We start from the raw sequence: 26,800 nt of genomic DNA, 5'->3' as shown, positions 1-26,800 counted from the left end.
CAAATGAAGCCATTAACTGTGAGCTCCTCCTCCTCTTCCTCCTGGGTTGTTCTTCCTCTGCTGTCCTCTTCCTTCTCCCATACCTACGTCTGCACCCATGAAGAATTACAGTAAAAATGTACATACATTTGATGGTAACCCTTGATTTTAGCACATTTAATGGTTTGAGTTTCCAAATTCTTATAGAGGAACAATGTTGAATCCTCTCCAAGGGCTTTATAAATGCCTCCAAATCTATCTTGTATGGATATATTATGTTTAACACTTCCTTAGTGGGTTGCCCAGTCTGTCTTCGACTAATCAGACTACTTCTCTTTTGTTAATCGATTTTTTTCACTTTTTGTTGTGAACTAATTACCTTCGTTATAATCATGGGATATATTGCAAGGTTAAATCTTAGCAACATACCCATAGAATAACAATCCAGTTGTGTTTCCTATGATTTCTTATTCATATTGAAATCTAATCAGTTGATAAAAATTTAGTACACTTGAATGTCAAATTATATCTTAATTCTTAGGGTGTATTATAATCCACTGAATGTAAGAGTTCTCAGTCAGTTAAATAGTACAGATCTACAATGATGAGAAAGAGAATTAAACTTTGACTTGAGAAACAGTGTGTAAAATTTAGGTTAATTATTTCCATAATAATTGTAATAAAATTTTTAAAAAAGATATTATTCTACCAGAATCTTTATCAGAATTTTAAGGTGTTAATGAAACATTTTTTTTTCATTCATTTAGCTTAAATGACAAACTATGGTCATCAGGCTAAATTAGCTGCCTATTTTTATAAATAAAGTTTTATTGGAACACAGCCATGCCCATGCATTTGTACACAGCAACGGAGTCGAGTATAAAGTTCCCAAGTTACCTCCAACTTAAGGACAACTTGTATGTACTTGCCCTTTAATGTTTTATAAATTTGCTGTTACATCCTAACAATTGAACCAACCCCTACTCACAACAAATTCTTCATCACAATCACCTTCACTTGGTGCACATGGACTTTTTAAATCATCAAAAAGCCTTCAAGCCTTTTTTTGCACTAATGTTAGGCTAAATAAGAACTATGTGTACCTTTTCCAACTTACCTATAAACTCGACTTACACACTTAGGAACGGATCACATTTGTAACCCAGGGACTGCCTATAGTTAAAACAATGCATAATACATTTACTCTCTGGCCCTATAACAAAAGTTTGCAGACTCCTGGTTTGCAGTGTTATGTGATGGTTTATAAGCCTTCAGTTTGAAACAAAAGATATAATCTTTAGGGATAATTATTGTGAAGAACAGGAGTCTCTGGATGGCACAGTTAAGTGCTCTCCTACTCACCAGAAGGTTGGCAGTCCAAACTTACTCAGAGGCACCACGAGAGAAAGACCTAGCATGTGCTTCAAAAGTCACAGCCTTGGAGACCTTATGCAGCAGTTTTACTCTGCAACACATGGAGCTGCCACGAGTCAAACTGGTTAAAAGGCAACTGGTTTACTTTTGGTTTTTATTGTAAAGGATTAATATTGGGGGAATATTAATTTTAAAAATAATTAATTTTTCATATTCAAATTTTTAAAATGAAATTACTTCGTAACTTTACTCAAGTTTTCTCTAAAAATGTTCTCATGAGAAGAGTTGTATTGTAGCAGCCTAAAAACTTCTGGAATTGAGAGAGCGAAGTCACTAATGATTTGCAATTTGTTGACCAAATAGGCCTGACCCTAATTATAAATAATGTCTTACAAATTTGTTGTGCTCTACTGTTCACAAATTACATCCACATGCCTTATAGCATGTAATTCACAGGACAGCCTGTTTCCGTTTCATAGATGGAGTAAACAAGGCATTGTGGGTGTGCATGTGTGTGTGTGTGTATGTGTTGATTGGTAACCAAGATCTCACAATAAGTGGAAAAAACAGAAACTAGAACCCAAATCTTGCATTCTTATGTATTCAGTATTTCATCTGTTATATTTCACTGCCTTTACTCTCTCACAGTATAAATAGGATTCATGGTGAATCAGGAGTGCTGTAGGAAATTTCATGGACTTGTTTTCATAGTTATTGAAACAGTGATGTTTGCCAGCTATTAAGGTTATTTTCCATATTAATGCAAAGAAAATACAGAATTCTTGTTAAGCATGTAGAGTTAGAATGACCTCTAGATAGAGGCAATAAGACTCTACTTTGAATTAATATTTTTTCAAGTTCCATGAACTCAAGAGTTGGTAAAATAAAACTTTACATATTTAGTGAACAGTATAAAGAATAATACAGACACACACATAGGTGAAATTATTGAAAGAAAGGAAGTGATAACCCTTTATGAGAAAGTGACCAGGTCTCCTTTGAATTTATAATATGTAGGAAGATAAATAATATTTTAGACTTTACAGAAGATTTCAAATAATTAATAAGAGTCTAATGCTAAATTATTTAAAGAGGAAAACATACCTATTTCATATAATGGTACTTTTAAATCCTGGTTTTTTTCTTTCACTCAGAGTATACTGAGAGAACAAAATAGACGCCTAGAGATGTGCATAAATAGTTCTGATTTTCAGAAAATAGAGGATGAATCCTACCACTTTAGACCACTGGACATAGCATCTATTCCTTTCAGTTCAGCACAAAAAATTAGTTGGCTTATTTTGTGAATCTATAGAAAAGCAAGTAAGTTCAAACAAGGATTTTTCTAATAATGTGAAATGATCTGTTTTTATTTCTTTGCTAGTAGATAAAATGGGAGCTCTGGTGGTGTAATGCCTAAAGCATTTAACTACTAACCAGTAGACTGGCAGTTCAAACCCACCAGCCACTCCTCGGAAGGAAGACTGGGCAAACTACTTCCGTAGAGATATTGCCTTGGAAATCCAAGGAGGGGTCGCTATGAGTCAGATCGACTCCACGGCAGTGAGTTTAGTAGATAAAGTAGGGAAATTGGCTTATGGACGCAAGGCCTTGAGTCAAGTTCACTCATAACATCCTTGTGAACAACATGTAGAAATGTGGGCAAGCTGCCAGTGTTCCCATACTGATGAATGGTCAGAGCCTCAGTGTGTCAAATAATAGATCATTGTTAATTTAAAGCAGATTCTAGGGTCCCAAGTCTATATCTTCGACACCAAGTGTGTTCAGTAATTTAAACAATGGATGAAAACACAGACATTTGTATACTTAGAAACATTGCAAATAACAAGAATTAGGAACATGGTACATATGATAGATGACTATATGATGGATGACAGTAGTAATTCAAAGATTTTAACATGTTGGAAAAGATGCCTAACAAGATGTGGATTCATAAGGATAAAGTTGGAAGGAGGGAAAAAGAGAAATGTGTCAAAAATGCCTAAGGACATTATTGTTAGCTGCTGTTGATTCTGACTTGTGATGACCCCATGTGTTACAGAGTAGAACTACTCTATAGGGTGTTCTTTTCTGGAATCTTAACAGAAGTAGATCACCTGGCCTGTCTTCTTTGGTACCACCTCCAAAAAGCCGTCTGCCGCTGTTTCCCGGCCTTCCCTACCAGTTCTGGGCCTCCAAAAAGGATCTATAAGGAGCATGGTTTGTGTGGTGGTTAAGGCATTTGGCTGCTAACCAAAAGGTCAGAGGTTGGAACTCACCAGCTGCTCTGCATAAGAAAGATTGTGAAGTAAAGATTACAACCTTGGAAATCCTATGGGGGAATTCTGCCCCGTCCAGTAGGGTTGGTATGCATCAGAATCAACTTGATGGATGTGGGTTTGGTTTTTTTGGATTAAAAACATTATTTAAAAAAAAAAAAAAAAAACTTACTGCGGTCTAGTCAGATCCAACTCATAGCAGCCCCTCCTTGGGTTTCCGAGGCAGTATCTCTACGAAAGTAGATTGCCCAGTCTTCCTTCTGAAGAGCGGCTGATGGATTTGAACTGCCAGTCTTCTGGTTAGCAGTCAAATGGAAATGTATTAATAATTTTGACCATTGTGTATCAGTGTTGGTTCAGTTATGACAAATGTACATTAATAATAAAAGATTTAACAATAGGAAAGTGGGAGTGCAATATACAGGAACTCTCTGTACTATCTTTGCAAGTTTTCTGTAAATCTAAAACTATTCTAAAATTAAAAGTTCATTTAAATTAAAAAAAAAAAATGACCTAAGGTTTCAAGTCCGAATAAGTTAAGAAAATAGCAATGCCCAAAACAAAAATGAGGAGTTTAGGGATGTAGTTGTGTGGAATTCTGGGAGGATTTACTTCCCACAGGAGTTTATAATATGGAACTCTTTGGGAAGAATAATAGAACAGAATAGCAGAGAATGTTTCAAAAGAACCTGGTAAGGCCTGAGGTGATGATAACAGTTCTCATAAAGGACCACAGAGTCTTTTTCCAGTATCTGCTCTTCTTAAATGCTCAATCTCTGGGCTGATCAGTAGTGGGTGTAGAGATGTATGTGAAATTCAATCTGATTTTAGACATTGAGAGTAGTTGTTGTTCCTGTTGTTGTTGTTAGTTGCCATTGAGATAACTCCAGCCACGGTGATTGTCTTGGTTCTTTAGTGCTGCTATAACAGAAATACCACAAGTGGATGGCTTTAATTTATTTTCTCAGTTTATTTAATTTACTTTTTCACAGCTTCTGGCAGGAAAAAAGCAATTTCAGGTGATATGGGGAAGAATTATATAGTGGCACAGGCGTCCTCCCCCAGCCCCTGTTTCGCAGATCCCCTAGAGAAACAAAGGAATCTGTCCAGTGGTTATCCTTCCTTCACCCCCCTCATGTTGAGTGTGAGCACACACTCATGAGGGTGTGTGAGCCAGACCTTCATGCCTTTATCTCCCCCTCACCCATTTTAGATAATAGTGTTTCAATTGCCCATTCTAATTCTCTATCAAACCATTACTCTGAGGATGGTATGCAATATGGTATGTCCATTTAATATGATGTTTCTGGGCCTATGGCTGCACCCTTTGGGCTGTAAGGTGTTTTCCTTGGTCTGAGGAGATATAACTTGGCTTTAATTTATTTTCTTGTAGTTTAGGAGGCTAGAGGTTCAAATTCAGGGCACCAGCTGCAAAGAAAGATTTTGTCTCTCTCTCTCTCTCTCTCTCTCTCTGTCTGTTTGGGGAAGGGCCATTCTCTTCTGCTTCTGCTTCCTGATTTCTTATAGATCTCCCTGTGTATTTGCATCTGTCTTTCCTCATCTCTCCTTCTAGATGTGTTTAATCTCTTTTATATCTTAAAAGAGATTGACTCAAAATATACCCTACAGTAATCCTGACACATTAACATAGCAAAGGCAGCCCATTCCCAAATGAAATTATAACCACAGGCATGGAGGTTAAGATTTACAGCACATATTTTGGGGGCACAGTTCAGTCCATAACAGTGAACTTGTATATAACAGAACAAAGTATCTCCCAGTCCTGCTCTATCTTCATAATTATTGCATTGTTTGAACCCGTGGTTGCAGCTACTATGTCAGTCCATCTCATTGAGGATTCCCTCATTTTTGTTGGCCTTCTGCTTTACCAGACATGATGTCCTTTTCTAGACATTGGGCTTTCCTGATGATATGCCCAAAGTAAGTGACATAAAGTCAACATTCGAAGTATCTTCTAATCTAGTTAAGTTCTCAGATCACTTTTTATAGATTGATTTCATCATCACCCTTGCTCTTTTATAGTGTCATTAGTTGATAATATAGAAACTGAAAATTAAAGGAGTCAAAAAATTGTACCTGGAAAATGGCCATTCTATTGGTTGTGCATAGATTGTATAAATTATGTCATCTTTTGTGTCCAGAAACAGTCTTGCTATTCTAAACTAAGAAAAATCGTTCATTTTTATACTTAGAAGTTATGTGTATCTATGGAAAGATTGAGATAATAATATCCCAAATTATATTTTCATCTCAGTTATTATGATAATGCCAGTAAAAATTAACACCTACATTTAAAATATTTAGATAAATGGATATTTTGCCTCAGACAGAAAGAAATACTCTGAAGTAGTCTGAAGCCTTTTGCTCAGACAAAAACATTCTGAATGTGAAGAGTAACATTGTTCCAATTTTTTAGTAAGTAAGCAAATTACTGGACAAATATTGCATTCAAATTATAATCAAATAATTATGTAAATTTTGTGTCCCCAAAGGAAAAAGATAAATAATCTAGGATGTAGTACTTTAGTAATGCAGTATTTCCAAAGAGGATTAAGGAAGATGATGAGTTTTTTGAAAAAGCATATTCTAAATTACCTTTGATGTTATTTGTAGTCATGATATTTATTCTTATTTGCAAATGATATTAAAATAGAACATGAAATTTTTATTTTTATTAAAGAGGAAAAACATTAGAATTTGAGAAACTTAGTAATGTCTTTAAACTGATAAATCTATTGACACAGTATGTTTTCCATTTTAATGCTTATGTGATAAGACTTTTTCTGAGATTTTCTTTGTGACTTTGATGTTGATGATCATGTTAATTAAACCAAAAAAAAACCAAACTCACTACTGTCAAGTCAGATCTGACTCATAGCGACACCTCCTTGGGTTTCAGAGGTGATATTACTATGGAAGTAGATTGTCCAGTCTTCCTTCTGAGGAGTGGCTGGTGGGTTTGAACCTCCAGCCTTCTGGTTAGCAGTCAGATGCCTTAGGCACTATGCCACCAGAACTCCCATGTTAATAGTGACTGCTAACATTTATTGAAACTCATTATGTGCCAGGCACTGCTCTAAGCACATTACATGTTTTACCTCATTTTACCCTAACATGAAATGGGAGGTGTTAGTATTCCCAGTTACAGATGAGGAAACTGGCCTTACATTGAAATCTAGTATTTAATATTTTTAGGACATTTGATTCTAATGAATGCTTTTGCTAAATATTAATAGATACTTTAGACAGTTTTGTTTGTTTTTAATCTGTCATTTGGCAGTAAACCAAAAAAAAAACAAACTCACTGCTGTCAATTCAGATCTGACTCATAACTACCCCTCCTTGGGTTTCCGAGGCAGTATCACTATGGAAGTAGATTGCTCAGTCTTCCTTCCAAGGAGTGGCTGGTAGGTTTGAACCACCAGCCTTCTGGTTAGCAGTCAAATGCCTTAGGCATTACGCCACCAGAGATCCCTCATTTGACAGTATTGATTGAAAATTTGCATTATGCATTGTTCTTACCCTTTCAGGTTTGCAGTTTTGTGTGGCTATGTCTCTGAGTTTGAGGGCTTACAAAACAAAATCAACTATGGATATCGCTTCAAGGTATTGAAGTATTAAAAATGTTTTACTCTATATGTTTCATTAAGAGATATAAATCTAATTATTCAACAAGTTCAGCTCTAGGGATTCATCTTTTTTCTTCAAACAGTGAGAAAATAAAATATAGTCTTTAAATAGTACTATGACAAAAAGAATCGAACTATTTCAGTAATTCAAAATTATTTTATTCTAGATCCTGAAAGAAGTCACATAGTAGATGAGTATCATTTTTCAAAGATAGAGAATTAGAACTTCAGTCCTCTGGTCATCAGCTCACCAACATCATAAATCATAACAGTGATGGGGAGTAATTAGTTAATATTCTCTGCATATTGACTTGGTGATGGGGAAGTAGGATCTAGTCTAAGGCTTAAATTTACTGTGGTACATGAGCAAAATAAGTAATACACATAAACCTCACTTATAATTTGCCTGTAGTTGTAATTCAATAAATAACCACTCAGGGTTAATTATAGGATGGGCAAACAGTTCTTCCTTGTTTTCCAATTCCCTATAAATTTTGACAGGGAGCTTTGGTAGCATAGTGGCTAAGGCACTGAACTGCTAACCAGAAGGCTGGTGGTTCAAATCCACCAACCACTCCTCGGAAGGAAGATGAGGCAATCTACTTCCGTAGTGATACTGCCTTGGAAACCCAAGGAGGGGTTGCTATGAGTCGGGTCCGACTAGACGGCACATAACAACAGCAACAATAAATTTTGACAATGCCAGGGGATTGGATTCCTTTCATATCTGACATCCCTTCCTCCATCACACTCTACTACTTGTATTTGATATCTGTAAACTCACCTCTGAATTACTGTGTGTTAGCTAGGCTAGTCATTGGTAGGCAAAGATTTTGACTTGGATATTTTCTATTTTTACAGTGATATTTTGGCTTTAAATCATATGTAGCCTTATTAAATCACAGGCATAGCTGTGGCTCTGGTTGAGAGCAATCTTTTTTGATAATTGAATAATTGATAAGAATTAATTTTATAATGATAGGGATTATTTTGGGGAAGGGAGATAGCATTGGAAAACCACCTTAGACTTTACTAGGCTTTGGTGCAGTTCCATTCAGCAATATCTGAAACTTGGCAGATGACATTTCCTTTGGATGTTTCTTTCAGGAACATCTAGATAAAGCAATCCAGTTTTTACCTGAAGAACCCTTTTTGTATTACCTCAAGGGAAGATATTGTTATACTGTAAGTTGAATGCCTTTATCTATAAATCTTACTTGAATATACTATATAATACATATAAAGTGAAATTCATTCTTTAACCTAGTGTATCCAAACCCTACCAGTTGCCATCAGATTAATTCTGACTCATGGCAAACCATTTATACTGTGGGGAAAATTATGAAATCAATATATTTATATTCATATAATTTTATATGAATTTATAATTTATGTATTTTGTGATTTAGTATAAATTTATCATTTATGTCTTATTATATCTCATTTATGTATTGTAATTTATAAATGCATGGTTTTATATTTTGTTTATAAATGTGTAATTTAGATACATTTATAACATTTTATATATTATGGATAATATACCATACTATTCTCTATTTTACATATGTATACATATTTGATCCTTCCTCTTTGCCTTTTCCCTTGCAGCGGTCCCTGTCTCCCTTGTAACCCTCTCTCCCAGGTAGGGCTCTGCCCCTTGTACACATGCGTCTGGAAAGGTGCTCAATTCCCTGGTTCAGTGGGAAGACCTCCTTCATTCAGAAGTTTATTGAGCATAAACCATGTGCTAATTAACTAGCCAGAGGATGAATAAAATATTGCCCTTGTCTTCCCAGAACTTAATTTTAGAAAGGGGTATGAAATGTACAGTAATAGCTGAAATAAAATCAGCTTGTCTGCCTAAAACTCAGTGAAGCTTCAAATTACATTATTTAACAGAATGTGAAAATAATATCTTACGAGATGCATGAGAAAAACTACCATGAAAGGGAAACGCTATTTCTAAGTCAGAATCAACTCAATGGCAAGTAACAACAACAGAGAAGAAATAGGGAATGGAGAAGAAGCAACATTCAAAAAATAATGTCTGAGAACTTTATAAAATTGTTGAAAGATACAAATATTCCCATTCAGAATCCCTGTGAATCCCAAGCAGGATAAATATTAAGTCCTATGAGTGAAGAATTCACAAAAGCATTTTTCTAATTCTCTATATGCAAATTTGGCCTTCTAGCTCTCTTCCCCTGAAAACCTAGGAAAGATGGATGGAATGTTTGGTGTGTTACTAAGCAACATTGCTTATCGTACAACAATTCCTGATTGGCAAACTATATCTAGACTGGAAGACTGTGAATGAAATATGAATACTTGATGGAAAACCACACCTTTAAGGACCTTGTTTGGATGACTTGTAATTGGGCCTGACCCTTGCAGGGATCTTCAAGCCATATCCATTGGGCTGTTGAAAGAGATATTGATTCCTATTTGGAGCACAGAGCTTCTGAGGCAGGATGTCTGCCGCTTCCATCTAGTAGGTCTTATTTCCTTGCACCTGTGCTAAGTAAAACCAATGCAAAGTGTGGCTTATCATACTCGTGTAAACCTAATGTATAGTTAGGCCTGGTAGGACTAGTAGGGAGTGTTGCAGATCTATACCTGACACATCTAAGTGAAAATGCAGAATGCAAAGACAAATATATTAAAAGCAACTAGAGAACAAATTGACCTATACAGTCACAAAAATTTGACAGTAAGCTGATTTATCCACTGTGATAATGGAAGCCTTGAGGAATTATTTCTTTATAGTGCTTAGAAAAAGTAGCTGTCGATATAGAATTTTATATCAAATGAAACTGTCTTTTAAGAATGAGCACAAGATAAAGATAAAACAGCAACATACCACTCTACACTCTTACTAAAAGAACTGCCAAAGGGGAGGCAGTTCAGAGAAAGAAGATGATCCTGCAAGAAAGAATAAGATGCAAGAAAGAATGACAAGCAGAAAAGTGTTAGGTATTTGTAAGTGTAAGCCAACTTTGACTTAAAAAGCAATAAGGTCTAATTAATGATGTTTTGAATATTAATATACTAAATAAAATAAGTATGTACTTCCATACTATTTTTCCAATTTTAACTTCTCTAGTTTGTCATGCTATGGTGGCTTGCATGTTCCTGTGATGGTGGAAGTTATGCCATTGTTATTTCAAACACCAGCAGGGCCACCCATGGTATACGGGTTTCAGCAGACCTTCCAAACTAAGACAGACTAGGAAGAAGGACATGGCCAGGTCCATTTCTGGGGGGAAAAAAATGGCCACTAAAATCCTTATGGATAGCAGGGAAACTTTATCTAATATAGTGGCAAAAGATGAGCCCCTCAGTTTAGAAGGCACTCAAAATACGTCTGAGGAAGAGCTGCCTCCTTAAAGTAGAGTCTACCTTAATGACATCATGCATGGAGTAAAGCGTTCTATACCTTCATTTGCTGATGTGACATGACTCAAAAAGAGAAGAAACTGCTGCAAACATGCATTAATAATTGGAATGTGGAATGTGCAGAATATAAATCTAGGAAAATTGGAAGTTGTCAAAAGTGAAATGGAATGCATAAAAATTGATATCCTAGAAATGGACTGGTATAGGCCATTTTTAATCAGACAATCATATGGTCTATTATGCCAGCAATGATGAATTAAAGAGGAATGGTGTCACATTTATTTATTATGAAAGCAGAAAAGAAAATTTCAAGATCTATCCTGAAGTACAATGCTGTGAGTGATAGTAAAATATCCATATGCCTGCAAGGAAGACCAGTTAATATGACTATTTTTCAACCACTAAAGCCAAAGATGAAGAAATTGGAGATTTTTGCCAACTTTTGCAGTCTGAAATCGACCAAACATGTAACCAAAATATATTGATATTTACTGGTGATTGGAATGCAAAAGGTGGAAAAAGAAAAAAGCATTGGTAGTTGGAAAATATGATAGAAATGACTCTGGAGCTCTCATGATAGAATTTTGTGTGACTGACTTATTCATTGCAGCAAGCTGCAATGTTTTAAACAACATAAACTGTGACTATACTTGTGGACCTCACCAGATGGAATCCATAGAAATCAAATCTACTACATCTGTCAAAAGAGGCCATGGAGAAGCTCAATATCATCTGTCAGAACAGGGCCAGTGGCTAACTGTGGATCAGACCAACAATTGCTCATATGCAATCTAAGTTGAAACTGAAGAAAATTAAAACAAGTCCATGAGAGCCAAAATAAGACCTTGAGTATATCCCACCTGAATTTAGAGACCATCTGAAGATTAGATTTGATTGATTGAACACCAGTGACTAAAGACCAGGTGAATTGTGGGATGACATCAAGAATGCCATACAGGTAGAAAGCAAAAGGTCATTCAAAAGGCAGGAAAGGAAGGAAAAACCAAAATGGATGTCAGAAGAGACTCTGAAACTTGCTGTTGAATAGAGAGTAACTAAAGCAAATGGAAGAAATTATGAATTAAAACAACTGCACAAAAGATTTCAGAGGGCAGCTCGAGAAGACAAAGTAAAGTATTATAATGAGATTGCAAAGACCTGGAATTAGAAAACCAAAAGGGAAGAACACACTCAGCATTTCTCAAGCTGAAAGAACTGAAAGAAAAAATTCAAAGTTCAAGTTGCAATATTGAAGGATTGTATGGACCAAATATCGAACTATGCAGGAAGCATCAAATTGCTTTAATTGGAAGGAATACACTGAAGCACTGTACCAAAAGAATTAGTTGATGTTCAGCCATTTTAGGTGGGAGCATATCATGTCAAGAACCAATGGTATTGAAGGAAGAAGGCCAAACTGCACTGAGGGAATTGGCAAAATCAAGGCTCCAGGAATTGACAGAGTACCCATTGAACTATTTCAACAAACGGATGTAGTGCAAGTGGCACTCACTTGTTTATTTCAAGAAATTTGGAAGACAGCTCCCTGACCAACTGGCTGGAAGAGATCCATATCTGTGCCTATTCCAAAGAAAGATGACCCAACAGAATGCGGATATCGAACCATATCATTAATATGGCACACAAGTAAAATTTTGCGGAAGACAATTGAAAAATGGTTACAGCAGTAGATTGACAGAGAACTGCCAGAAATTCAAGCTGGATTCAAAAGATGCATTGTTGTTGTGTTTTTGAGTCGCTCCAACTAATAGCAACACTACATACATACTACATACAACAGAATGAAACACTGCCTGGTCGTGCACCATCCTCACAAGCTTTGCTATACTTGAGCCCAATGATGGAGCCACTCACTGTGTCAATCCATCTTGTTGAGTGTCTTCCCCTTTTTTGCTGACCCTCTACTTTACCAAGCATGATATCCTTCTCCAGGGAATGGTCCCTTCTGACAATATGACCAAAGTAGATGACATGAAGTCTGGCCATTCTTGCTTCCAAGGAGCATTCCAGCTGCACTTCTTTTAGGACAGATTTGTTCATTCTTCTAGCAGTCCATAGTATTTTCAGTATTCTTCACCAACAACATAATTCAAAGGCATCGACTCTTCTTCTGTATTCCTTATGTGTTGTCCAGCTTTCACATGCATATGAGGCAATTGAAAATACCATGGCTTTCATTAGGCTCACCTTACTCTGCAAGGTGACACCTTTGCTTCTTAACACTTTAAAAGAAGTCTTTTGCAGCAGATTTTCCCAGTGCAATTCGATGTCTGATTTCTTGATGGTTGCTTGGATTGTGAATCCAAGTAAAATGAAATCCCTGACAACTTTAATCTTTTTTTCTATTTACTGTGATGTTGCTTACTGGTCCAGTTGTGAGGATTTTTGTTTTCTTTATGTTGAAATGGATGGCCCTATCCCTATTCCCAGTCTATCTTGGTCTGGAAGCTCCACTAAAACTTAGCCATCATGGGTGACCCTACTGGTATTTGAAATACTGGTGGCATTACCTCCAGCCTCACAGCTACATGTTAACTACCACAGTACAAGAAACAGTATATTGACAGAGAACTTCCAGAAATGCAAGCTGGATTCAGAAGAGGACGTTGAACAAGGGTTATAATTGCTGATGTCAGATGCATCTTGGCTCAAAGCAAAGAATACCAGAAGATGTTTACTTGTGTTTTATTGACTATGCAAAGTATTTGATTATGTGGATCATAACAAATTGTGGATAACATTGAGAAGAATGGGAATTCCAGAACACTTTATTGTGCTCATAAGGAATGTGTACATAGACCAGGAGTCTGTCATTTGAACAGAACAAGGAGTTACTGAATGATTTAAAATCACAAAATCCCGGTTGTATCCTTTCACCATGCTTATTCAATCTGTATGCTGAACAAATAGTCTGAGAAGCTGGACTATATGAAGAAGAACGCAACATCAGGATTGGAGGAAGACTCATTAACTGTCTGCAGTATGCAGATGACACAAGTTTGCTTGCTGAAAGTGAAGATGTCTTGAAGCACCTACTGATGAAAGTTAAAGACCACAGTCTGCACTATGAATTACACCTCAACATAAAGAAAATAAAAATCCTCACAACTGGACTGATAAGCAGCATCACAGTAAATAGAGAAAAGTTTGAAGTTGTCAAAGATTTCATATTACTTGGTTCCACAGTTAACAACAATGGAAGCAGCAGTCAAGAAATCAGATGATTTATTGCACTGGGCGAATCTGAAGACCTCTTTAAAGTGCTGAAGAGCAAAGATGTTACTTTGAAGACTAAGGTGCACCTACCCCAAGCCATGGTATTTTCAATAGCCTCATATGCATGTGAAAGCTGGACAATGAATAAGGAAGACCGAAGAACATTCCTCTTTAATTTGTCATTCCTGGTACAGTAGATCATATCACTGTAAGATTCAAAATGGCCCATACCAGTCTGTTTCAGCTCACTAATGCCCAAGATATAGATCTTTATGTGTTCTGTTTCATTTTTGACAACTTCCAATTTTCCTAGATTCATACTTTGTATATTCCACATTCCAATTATTAATGGATGTTTGCTGCTGTTTCTTCTCAATTTGAGTCATGTCACATCAGCAAATGAAGTTCCAGAAAGTTTTATTCCCTCCGTGTCATTAAGGTCAACTCTACTTGAAGGAGGCAGCTCTTCCCCAGTTGTGTTTTGAGTGCCTTCCCACCTGAGGGACTCATCTTCCAGCACTATGTAAGGCAATGTTTCCTTGCTGTTCATAAAGTTGAGTGGCTAATTTTTTTCAGAAGTGGACCACCTCTTCCTTCTTTCTAGTCTGTCTTAGTCTCGAAGCTCCACTGACCATACATCATGGGTGCCCATGCTGGTATTTGAAATACCAATGGCATAGTTTCCAGCATCACAGCAACATGCAAGCCACCACAGTACAACAAACTGACAGATAAGTTGTAAGTTTCTAAACTAGTACACTTCTGTTAATAGTCTTAAAAGTATAAAGTAAAAATTGACTTCATAAGGACATACCTACAGATTCACCCCATAGTGATAAATTTTCACCTACCTCTTTTGTTACTTAATAGAATGAGCAATCAAAAGAAATATTAGTAAAGGTGTAAAATATTAGAACCTCACATTTAATAAGCTTAATCTGATAAAGCTATATGAAAACTTATACAATGTTTATTAGAGAATGTATATTTTTCAAGCATTCGCAGAATGTGTATAAAAATTGGCTATAATTGGACCATGAAGCAAGTCTTAATAAATTTCAAAAAATTCATATCATAATGACCATGTTTTCAGTGCAATTGTATTAGAAATTAAAAAAAAATAATAACATAAAAACATAAATCTTAAAATTGGAAATTTTAAGAAATGATCCTTAAAACCACAAGGAGATGCCATTTAATTCATACTCATCTGATAAAATTTTAAAATCTCAGTATGAGGTGTTTATGTATATGGGGTAACAGGACTTCTTGCATTGTTGGTGGCAGCATAAATTGGCGAACCACCTTGGCTTTTCAATTTGATTATTTGCCCACAGTGAGAGCCACACTGGTGACCACCTTAGAGAAACTCCCACCAGTGTGCTCCAGAGACACCTACAGGAATGCCTGCAGCAACCTTGATAATGAGAGCAAAGATGTGGAAAAAGACCCACATGTCCACTGACAAGAGTGTGTGCAATAAATGTGCATGTATGTTTAAATGATGGAATAATTCCGTTATTAAAATGACTGAACTTCAGGCACACTCATCAACCAGAATGAAATCTTTAAAACATGTTAAATAAAAAGAAACAAAAAAAGCATAGAAGAAAATAAACAGTATTGATATCCCTTTTACACAGTTGAAGAACTGAAAATAAACATACCAATGAGCAAAATTATATAGAAAAGCAAGAGAATCAATGTGAAAAATAAAACAGACAACAAACAAAAAGAGATAATGACAATGACTACCTAGAAGATGAGATTGAGATGGAAAAAATTGGATGGGGTTGGATGAAACATCAACTATATCAGTACCTCCTAAAGTATTTATTTTGAACCAGTTTAATCTTTCAAAATAAACATCTAATATCCATAGTTGGAAAATTTTAGTAAGAAACTAAAGAAAAAATAAATGATAATATGAAATTTAGCTTAAGTAGTTATGGTAAAAAAATAATTTATAAATTTGTATACTGGGTCAACCTCTGCACACTCTCTGGGCTGAGGATCCTTGTTCTATTTGTTTGTGAAGGGCTGCACTTGGAGCAGGGCCCAAGGGGGTAGTATGGAGCGGGCAGGCAGATAGCAAAGGCAGAGTCTTATAGCTGCTACACACCAGAAACAAGTGCTCTGTGGTCATCGCAGTCAAGAGTCACAAATCCAAGGAACAAGCATGGTTGGCATTATTCCCCACCCTATTATTTTTTCTATGATTGAACACAAATCTTAATCATACATCTTTCCAGTTGTTTTTGAAATAGTACTTCTGTCACTCAAGGGTTTTTTTAAAAATTAATTATGTAAAAAGAATGTAAAATATTAATATCATAAAAGGGTTATCGCTCACCTCATATTTCAGTCAAAATATGAACAACTTTCTAAGAATTATATTTCTTTATGTTTGTAGGTCTCAAAACTGAGCTGGATTGAGAAGAAAATGGCTGCTACTCTGTTTGGAAAAATACCTTCCTCAACTGTGGGAGAAGCTTTGCAAAATTTCCTTAAGGTATATTTTGTATACCCATTATTTTAATGTCAAACTGACTACCATCGGCACCAACCCCTGCTACCCTAGTTGTCAGGAAATCTTTCTTTTTTCCACTTGCAGATCTCTGATTAAAGCCCTAGATTGTATTCTAGCTTTAGTGTGTTCTGTGTTAAGCCTCTTACGATGTGAGTTATGTTTTAAATCAAAACAATTTACAGCAGCTAGTTATGCCCTGAGTCCTATATATAACAAATTACTTTTTAAAAATAACTCAGCTCACCTTGAGGGAATGAGTCATTAGCATGGGGGCTCAGAGCCATAGTCTCAGGGGACACTAAGGTAAATTGGCATACCATAGTCCACAAAGACAAGGTGCTCTGGCGGTGTAGTGGTTAAGGCATTTGGCTGCTAAGGAAAAAGTCAGTGGTTTGATTCTACCAGCCACTCCATGGAAGTTTGCTTCTGTAAAGATTTATAGCCTTGGAGATGCAATGGTCGCTATGAGCCAGAATCAACTCGATGGCAGTGAGGTTTTTTTTTTTTTTTTTTTTTTTAATTAAATCCACTAAGACAGTGTTATACATCCTATTTTGGCGAGTAGCGACTGGGGTCTTAAAATCTTGTGAGCAGCCATCTATGGTGCAACTGTTGGTCTACCTGTCTGGAGCAAAGAAGAGTGAAGAAAGTCAAAGACACAAGGAAATAGTTAGTCCAAAGGACTAATAGACTACTTTAACCCCAGCATCCACAACCCTGACACCAGGAGAAGTTAGTTGGTGCCTGGCAACCACTGCCAACCACTTTGAAAGGGATGACAATTGGAGATCCCAGATAAAAAGGGAGAAAAATGTGGAGAAAATTAAAAATCACAAAAAAGACCAAGTTAATGATCTGATAGAAATTGGTGGAACTCCTGAGACTATGGCCCTCAGCCAACCTTCAGGCCTAGTACCCATGGCTCACCTTTCAGCCAAATGATAGGCAGGGCTATAAGGTGAACAATAACATCAGGGAAGTACACCCTCCTTAGAACAATCAACCATCTGAGATCCAAAGGACAGCATTTGCCCAGGGTTAAAGCTAAGAAGTAGGAAGGGATAAGAAAGAGGGACAAGGGAATGTAAACAGCATGGAAGTGGGAACAGTGCTATTACATTTGTGAATGTCACAACACAAAATGTGTATGAATTGTTGAATGGAAGACCAATTTTCTCTGTAAACTTTCACCCAAATAACAATTAAGTAAATAAATAAATAATTCAGCAGCCTGAGTGAAGGTGCTAGATACCACAGCCCTCACTACCAGATTCTGGGAGCAGCTTTCTATGTCATGTGAGTATACACAAAGCAGTGCCCTGACTATTAGACTTAGTGCCAAATACTCCTGATTAGCCTAATATATTGTTGCTGTTGTTATTATTAGCTGACATTGAGTCAGCTCTGACTCATGACAACCCCACGTACAGCAGAATAAAATTTTCCTGTGCCATCTTCACAATCATTGGTATGCTGGAGTCCATTGTTGCTGTTGCTGCATATTTTGAGTGCCTTCCAGCCTAGGAGGTTCATCCTCCAGCATTGTAGTGGCCAATATACTCTGTAGGATTTTTACTGGCTGATTTCTAGAAACAGATTGTGGAGCCTTTCTGCCTAGACTGTCTCAGTTTGGAAGTTCCCCTGAAACTTGTCCATCATAGCTGACCTGCTGGTATTTAAAATACCAGTGGCATAGTTTATAGCATTATATATATATAAAACCCACTTCCATTGAGTTGATTCTGACTCAGAGGCCCCCAGTGGGTTTCTGGAACAGTAAATCTTTATGCAAGTAGATTGCCCCATCTTCCTTCTGTGAAGTTGCTGGTAGATTTGAACTGCCTGCCTTCTGGTGAGCAGTCAAATGCCTTAGACACTGTGTTACCCAAGCTCATTTCCAGCATTATAGTAACATACAAACCACTATAATGCAACAAACTGACACATGGGTGGTAGAGGCTAATATAGACTAGACCAAAACCATGACTGTCAAGTTGATCCTGTTTCATAGTGGCCATATAGGTCAGAATAGAACTGGCCCATAGGGTTTCCAAGGCTGTCAATCTTTATGGAAGCAGACACATCTTTCTTCTACAGAACAGCTGGTAGATTCAGACAGCCAACCTTGATCCAGTTTAATCTTAACTATTGTTATTAGATGCCATTGAGTCAATTCTGATTCACAGTGACCCTATGTACAACAGAACAAAACACTACCTGGTCCTGTGCCAGCTTCACAATCCTTGAGCTCATCATTGCAGCCACTGTGTCAGTCCATCTTGTTGAGGGTCTTCCCCTTTTTCTCTGACCCTCCACTTTACCAAGCATGATATCCTTCTCCAGGGACTGGTCCTTTCTAACCATGTGACCAAAGTAGATGAGACAAAGTCTGGCAATTCTTGCTTCTAAGGAGCATTCTGGCTGTACTACCTCCAAGACAGATTTGTTTGTCCTTCTGGTAGTCCGTGGTATTGTCAGTATTCTTTGCCAACACTACATTTCGAAGGCACCATTTCTTATTCAGTCTTCCTTATTCATTGTCCAGCTTTCACAAGTATTTGAGGTAATTGAAAATACCATGACCCGGAGTAAGCACACCTTAGTCTTCAAAGTGACATCTATGTTCTTCAACACCTTGAAGAGGTCTTTAGCAGCATATTTGCCCAGTACAATGTGGCATCTGATTTCTTGACTACTGCTCCCATGAGTGTTGATTGTGGATCCAAGTAAAATGAAATCTTTGGCAACTTCAACCTTTTCTCCATCTATCATGATGCTGCTTGTTGGTCAACTTGTGAGGACTTTTTTTATGTGGAGGTGTAATCCCTATTGAAAACTATATTCCTTGATCTTCATCAATAAGTGCTTCAAATCCTCTTCACTTTCAGCAAGCAATGTTGTGCCATCTGCACATCGCAGTTTGTTAATGACTCTTCCTCCAATTCTGATGCCACATTCTTCTTCATATAGTCCAGCTTCTTGGATTATTTGCTCATCATACAGATTGAATAAGTGTGGTGAAAGGATACAACCCTGATGCACATCCTTCATGATTTTAAACCATGTAGTGTCCCCCTGTTCTGTTCTTAACTAAAATGTCAAAAGAAATACCATATTAAAAGTTAGAGAAAGTTAGAGATCTGAGACTTTTCCCATCTTAATTTTTTAAGTTTCCTAATTTCTCCCATTCTGAAATTCTTCATCTGCAGAGTGAGCACAGTAGTATCTACTTTGTAGGCTTTCTGTGAAGTTTATATGATTTATATAATTTGCTTGACTCCAGGTCTAGCAGGGAGCTCTGGTCAAGTAGTGCCTAAGGCACTTGACTGCTAACCAGAAGGCTGGCAGTTCAAACCCACCAGCCACGCCTAGGAAGGAAGATTGGGCAATCCACTTCCATAGATATACCACCTCGGAAACCCAAGGAGGGGTCGCTATGAGTCAGAAACTACTCAGTGGCAGTGAGAATTTTTGAGTAAGATCTAGCACATTAAGTGAACTAATGAAAAATAAATGTTAGCAACTATTATATTCCTTTCTTAATTAGTGAAATCTGGGTAGAATGTGGTTTTAGACCAGGGGTCATCTGTGAATGTCCTGTGGGAATTTTTCCAACTATAGCCTGTTTCTCACCTCATACAAAATTTTAGCACAATTCCCTTGAACAGTGTTTCTCAACCTTGGCTGCACATCAAAATCATCTAGGGAGCTTTAAAAATGCCAGCCCAGGCAATAACACATATTATTTATTTAAGAATCTCTAGGGATAAGACCCCAGCACCAGTGTTTTGTTTAATTTTTGTGGTATAATTTATATACCAAACCCAAACCCACTGCCATGGGGTCATTTCAACTGAAAGTAACCCTGTAGGACAGAGTAGAACTTCCCCTAGGGTTTCAAGGCTATAAATCATTATGTAAACTACCTCATCTTTCTTCCATGGAAGGGCTGGTGGTTCGAACCACTTACCCTTGGTTAGCAACACAATGCTTTAATCACAGCACCACCAGACCTTCTGTGTTTTATTGACTACACAAAGGCATTCAACTGTGTGGATCATAACAAATTATGGATAACATTGAGAAGCATGGGAATTCCAAAACACTTAACCGTGCTCATGAGGAACCTGTACATAGACCAAGAGGCAGTTGTTCTGACAGAACAAGGGCATACTGCATGATTTAAAATCAAGAAAGGTGTGTGTCAGGGCTGTATCCTCTCACCATACTTATTCAGTCTGTATGCTGAGCAGATAATCTGAGAAGGTGGACTATATGAAGAAGAATGCAGCATCAGGATTGGAGGAAGACTCATTAACAACCTGTAATATGCAGATGACAAAACCTTGCTTGTTGAAAATGGTGACTTTAAGCACTTACTGATGAAGATCAAAGACTATAGCCTTCACTATGGATTACATCTCAACATAAACAAAACAAAAATCCTCACAATTAGATCAATAAGCAGCATCACAATAGATGGAGAAAAGATTGAGTTGTCAGGGATTTCATTTTACTTAGATCCACAATCAACACTTATGAAAGCAGAAGTCAGGAAATCAGATGACATATTACACTGGACAAATCTGCTGCAAAACACCTCTTTAAAACGTTAAAGAGCAAAGATGTCACTTTAAAAACTAAGATGCACCTGACCCAAGCCATGGTATTATCAATAGCCTTATATGCATGGGAAAGCTAGACAATGAATAAAGAAGGCTGAAGAAGAATTGATGAATTTGAATTGTGGCTGTTGATGAAGAATATTGAATGTATCATGGACTCGTAGAAGGACAAACAAATCTCTCCTGCAGGAAGTGTAGCCTGAATGCTCCTTAGAAGCCAGAATGGCCAGACTTTGTTTCACCTACTTTTGTCATATTATCAGAAGGGAACAGTTCCTGGAGAAAAATATCATGCTTGGTGAAGTAGAAGGTCAGCAAAAAAGGGGAAGCCTCACAATGAAATGGACTGACACAGTGGCTGCAAAGATGGACCCAAGCATAGAAAAGATTGTGAGGATGGCACAGGACTGGGTAGTGTTTTGTTCTGTTGTGCATGGGGTCACTATGACTCAGTGGCACCTAACAACAATGATAATTTACATATGACAAGATGCACTTATTTTAAGTGTACAGTTCAGTGGGTTTTGACAGTGTGTGTGCCCATGTAACCACCACCTTTCAAAATATAGTTCATTTTCATCACCCCAAAGAATTATCTTTATGCCCCTTTGCTATCAGTTCCTGCCCTGGGCAACCATTGATCTACTTCCTTTTCATTATAAGTTAGTTTTGCCTATTTTAGAATTTCATATAAATGGAATCATACAACTTGTACAGAAAAGATATCTATGATAATTAAGTTAAAAAAAAAGCTTTAGAAAAATATGTAAAAATGGTCATTTTAAAAAATGTTTTTAAAAAATTATTACCTAATTTTTCATTTGCATATGCTTGATAAAGGTCTGGTAGCATGCATGTCACATTGTTGATTGTGGTTACTCTTGGCAATGAGATTGAAGTTGAGAATAAAATTAGAAAACGGGAACTTCCATTTTTTTTAACTTTGGAAAATTCTGGGTTGTAGGTATCTTATAAAGTGAGGATTTTTTGTAAATTTTTATAATATGCCCCTTCTTTTTGGTTCTGCATCCTTCTGGGTTGGGGACCAGGGTCAAGTTAGGACCCTACTTGCCCATATCTTTACAACAGTAAAAGCTGACTCTGAAGTAAAGGTTGACTTAGGTTATAAGAAGAGTTTTCTCTAGCAGCAATACCATATATCTGAAAGAATTCTTATTTACCAGAGATAAAGAAGAACATTGACTTTTAAAAGATTGATAGATGAAGAGTAAAGTGCCTTCACTACAAGTAGATTAAAATCTACAAGTAGATCTACTTCTGTTGTCAGTTGCCATCCAGTCAGTTCGAACTCATAGTGACCCCTGTATATCAGTAGAACTGTACGCCACAGGGTTTTCAATGTCTAATTTTTTGGAAGTAGATTAACAAAGCTTTCTTCCAAGGTATCTCTGGGTGGGCCAGCCTTTTGGTTGGCACTGAGCACATTAAGTATACCACCCAGGCACTCCTAAACACTGATTATCCAACTGCAGCTGAGTCGATTCTGACTCATGGTAAGAATGTGTGCAGAATAAGTCTGCTCCATGAGGTTTTTAAGGCTGTGACCTTTCAGAAGCAGATACCCAGGCCTTTCTTCTAAGGCACCTCTGGGTCAGGTTTGAACCACCAACCTTCCAGCTAGTAGTTAAACTGGCTATAAATCTTTTAAAGAAAATTTTAGTTGTTTCACAGATCTATCTTTCCTTCAAAAGTACTTGAAATGATGGACTTTAGATATTATTCAACTTATATGGAATGTGCTGAAATTGTAAGAAATCAACTATTAATCTAGCAACTATTAAAATATGAACAGTTGAATTAAATAAATAGAGTTTTATTTAAAACTATTTCCATGGGTTATCAGTCATGTTCTACTCTCACTTCCTAGATAGATCGCGAAGTATATAGGATTTGTCCTTGAGAGACTATATCACCAGTTGTTTTTGTTCTTCAATAAAGACAAAATAGAGAAGTAGAGAAATAGGAGTAAGCCAAATGACTCCTGCAACCTTGAAGTATCTCATTGCTTTGTAAGCTTTATGACCATAATAACCAACTTTATTTTAATGGATAAATTCAAAAGTTCTCTCTGTTTCTATCTGAAAGGTACTTGAACTGATAAAATCAGATGTGAACCAGCTGAATTAAATTCTTAGGGCAACTTGGTTAATAATATTTGATTTATTGAAATATAATCTCTTCATTTATTGTTATTGTCATTTTAATATTGTCCTGTTTTTCTTTTGTCTATTTTATCTTAAAATCAGACTGAAGAACTACACCCTGGTTATTCCAAGTCCAATTACATGTACTTGGCAAAGGTAACGAGGATCATTGTTTTAAGATTATTTTGAATCCATTTTCTTGAAAATATGATTACCTTTAATATTATCTTTCTTTTATAGTGTTATGTAGATCTTGAGCAAAAACATAATGCTTTGAAGTTCTGTAATTTGGCATTGTCACTTTCTTCTGTTACCAAAGAGGTAAGTCCCAACAGTGACAGCAAGTGCTATTATCTTACCAATACTATTGCAAACTTAAAATATGAACAGTTGAATTAAATAAATAGAGTTTTATTTGATTCTAAATCATTTTGACTTGGATTTTACATGTGCTACATGTGTCTGGGTGGCACAGATGGTTAATCTCTCGACTACTAGCCTAAAGGTTGGCAGTTCAAGCCCACCCAAATGCACCTTAGAAGACAGGACTGGCATCTCCTTTAGAAAGGTCACAGCCTTGAAAGCCCCCTTGTACCAGTTCCATTCTGCACATGTGAGGTCATCAAGAGTTGGAATCAACTCAGTGGCAACTAACAATAAGAATGTGAAGTATAAAGATGATTCTTAAAGTTGCTGTGTCTCCTTAGGATAACTGATCACCGGGAGACCTCTTGTATTTTTAAGAAGCAAGCAAATCAAGGGCTAGCAGTTAAACCATATCCTGGTGTTATAGGTGGGTGTTAAAGCAGAAATGGGGCAGCATGATGCTGGAGAGCTGGGGGTTAAACGGTGATAGAAACCAAACAAGGTAGATAGTCTGCCCGACTTAGAACAAAGTGAATATACAAGGGGTTGCCATCATCAGTCTGCAGGTCTCATCAGGGTGTGGCTGTCCAGGGCCATGAAAAACATTAGAAACATATATTAGCTTTTTCTTGGCCTTTCAACATCTACCACTAAAAAAAAGATAAGTAACTCTGGCATTGCATTGCTTCTTGCCCTCTTAGTAAATGGCAGCTCCTTTTTTGACACCTTCTCCCTTTGTACCCCTAATCCAGATGTTCACCTGGTCACCAATGTCACTAAATTTGTCTCCTAGAACATTCCTTGAACCACCTCACTGCCAACACTCAGGGCAGGGCCCTACCCTTGTCCACCTGCACTACGTGGTATGATAGCCTCTCAATTGAGGGACCACTAGCTCACTGTTGGCTCCCAATAGCAGTCAAAGCAACAGATTAAACGTAAACCTCAACATGTCACTTCATTATTTATACCACTTTGCTTTTAGGATGAAGTTAAAAAATTTTAGTATATCTTTCAATGCTCAGATCTAGTCCTCCTACCAATCACTCAAGCTTCATATATTCCCCTCTCTCCTATCCTTTCTGTGCTCCAAGCATATTGTACGTCACCATGTTCTTCCCTGCCTTGCACCCTTTGTACATACTGTCACGTCTTCGGGAAGCCTTCCCATCCAACCCTCACTCCTTTCATCAGTCCTATTCCTATTCACCTTTTAAATCTCGGCATAAAGGTCATTTCTTTAGGAAAGAATTCCTAGATTCTCCCAATCAAGAAAACACCTTGTGCTTTTTCCTCATTTAGCACAGTTGTGATTTTATAATGATTTATGTCATTGTTTATTTAATGTCCGTCTTCCACACTGGACAGTCAGTTCTATTAAAGTAGTAATTATATCCTTTTTGTTCATTACTATATCCCTAGGGCCAAGTATAGAGCCTGGCTCATAATGAACATTTAATAATATTAGTGGAAGGAATCAAAAGATGACTAAGCATCATACAAACAAAAGTAACAATGATTATGATAATTATAATGATGATGATACAATAGGACTGGTAATAACTGTAAACAAGAAAATTGGATACTCTGGAAGGATTTCTGTAACGAGCAAAATGTTGTTGTTAGGTGCCATTGAGTCAATTCTGACTCGCAGTGACAAGCCAAATAGCATTAACAAATATTTCCTGCATTACATTTTTTTTTCTTCAGTGATAACTCCAATTGATATTCCTAGGAATTTTTTTTCAAGTAACTATAAATATGGCCTTAGGAATATCCCAATTTCTTATTCAATGAGAAAACAGGATGAAGTGAGTTACATGTGGTACTCACTATCTCTATAGAGTTTTTCTAGATTGAAATATACCTCCTCCTCACTTATCAACATGGTTAGATTCCAAAGGGCAGGTCATTATGTGAAAATCAATGTTATGCAAAAGTGGAGGGTGAGTACATCAGATGACAAAATGAAGGATGACTACATCATTACATAACTGCCAAACCACTGAGAATAATGACCCAGCCAAGTTGATACAGAATCTTGACTATCACAGCCAGAGTTGTCTCCTCGTACCATGACATCGTCAGGCATATGTCATTACTGCACAAAGTAATTGGATAGTAGATTGTTTACTATTGTCATAAATGTAAAATGGCAAATAAGATAGTAAGTGAGGAGTAAGTATATACACCCTCAGTGATTTGACTGACTAGTTTATTCATTTCCCAAAAGTCTTTCAGTGCCACTAATTATAGGGAAGACAATCCAGCCATCAGTTATCGCTTCCTTACATGAACTTGCATAACATAACATTTTGCATCTTTCTTGTGGGTTTTGTAACTTCCTCCTTGCTTGATAGTCGTTTGCGACAGGTCTTTGGCCCCCGTGAGGTAACTCTAAGTTCATCACACCAATACTCACCATTGAGAATGTCAGCCACTTGGGCTTTAGATCTGAGATTCATGCATGTAAGCAAATTTTGTTTCCCAGAATTTTAAAGTGCCGTGTTTTTTTTTTATTCATGTGGACTTTTCTTGACCTCGGGAAGGTAATTTCAGGTCCTGAGAAACATTTCTTTTTCACAATAGAAGGGATTCCTGTGTCTGAGGCAGTGTGAGAATGACTGCTGGATGAAATGATGACTTCATCATCAGCCTGAAAGTCATTTGCCTGGAGGCAGTATGAAAGCTCATTGACTTGGAGTGCACTGACAAAGCGCACATTAAAGCATTATGTAACATTTTGCTTTACAATGAGAGCGTACTAATCTGATAAAAACTACATTTTAAAATTGTCATAATACTTTGACATTAATCACCTTCTAAGACAAATAAACTCTTACAGGGCAGAAAATACAATGTATGAAAAGCAACCACAAAAACGAGGTGGACTTTGGGAGTGTTTAAAGTAAAGAATATGTCTTTATATTTAGCGAGTGGTATAGTCTTGAAGAGGAGCTCTGGTGGCATAGTGCCTAAGGCATTTGACTGCTAACCAGAAACCTGGTCTCCTTCCTCAGAAGGAAGACTGGGCAATCTACTTCCACAGAGATACTGCCTCAAAAACCCAAGGAGGGCTTGCTATGAGTCAGAATTGACTCAATGGCAGTGAGTTTGGTTTTGATATAGTCTTGAAGGTCCCTGGGTGGCACAAATGGCTTGCTCCCAACTGTTAACAGAAAGGTTGATGGTTTGAACT

The 26,800-nt window shown here is 37.0% G+C and overlaps 1 protein-coding gene across 1 annotated transcript in view; it reads left to right on the top strand.

The window, feature by feature from the left end:
- RMDN2 (regulator of microtubule dynamics 2) overlaps positions 1-24,088 on the top strand; it is a 60,567-nt gene extending 36,479 nt beyond the window's left edge. Inside the window, exons 6-11 of the mRNA XM_042781545.1 lie at positions 7,184-7,259; positions 8,390-8,467; positions 16,329-16,427; positions 23,338-23,391; positions 23,476-23,556; positions 24,029-24,088. Of these exons, the coding sequence (XP_042637479.1) occupies positions 7,184-7,259; positions 8,390-8,467; positions 16,329-16,427; positions 23,338-23,391; positions 23,476-23,556; positions 24,029-24,088 (448 nt within the window). The remainder of the gene's footprint in view (positions 1-7,183; positions 7,260-8,389; positions 8,468-16,328; positions 16,428-23,337; positions 23,392-23,475; positions 23,557-24,028) is intronic.
- The last annotated feature ends 2,712 nt before the right edge of the window (positions 24,089-26,800 follow it).

This window comes from Orycteropus afer, unplaced genomic scaffold (genome assembly GCF_000298275.1).
Source record: "Orycteropus afer afer isolate SDZICR_OR568_19922 unplaced genomic scaffold, OryAfe1.0 scaffold00131, whole genome shotgun sequence".
Taxonomy (NCBI): domain Eukaryota; kingdom Metazoa; phylum Chordata; class Mammalia; order Tubulidentata; family Orycteropodidae; genus Orycteropus; species Orycteropus afer.
Note: the sequence above shows the minus strand (reverse complement) of the source record. Positions and strands in the feature narration are given on the sequence as shown.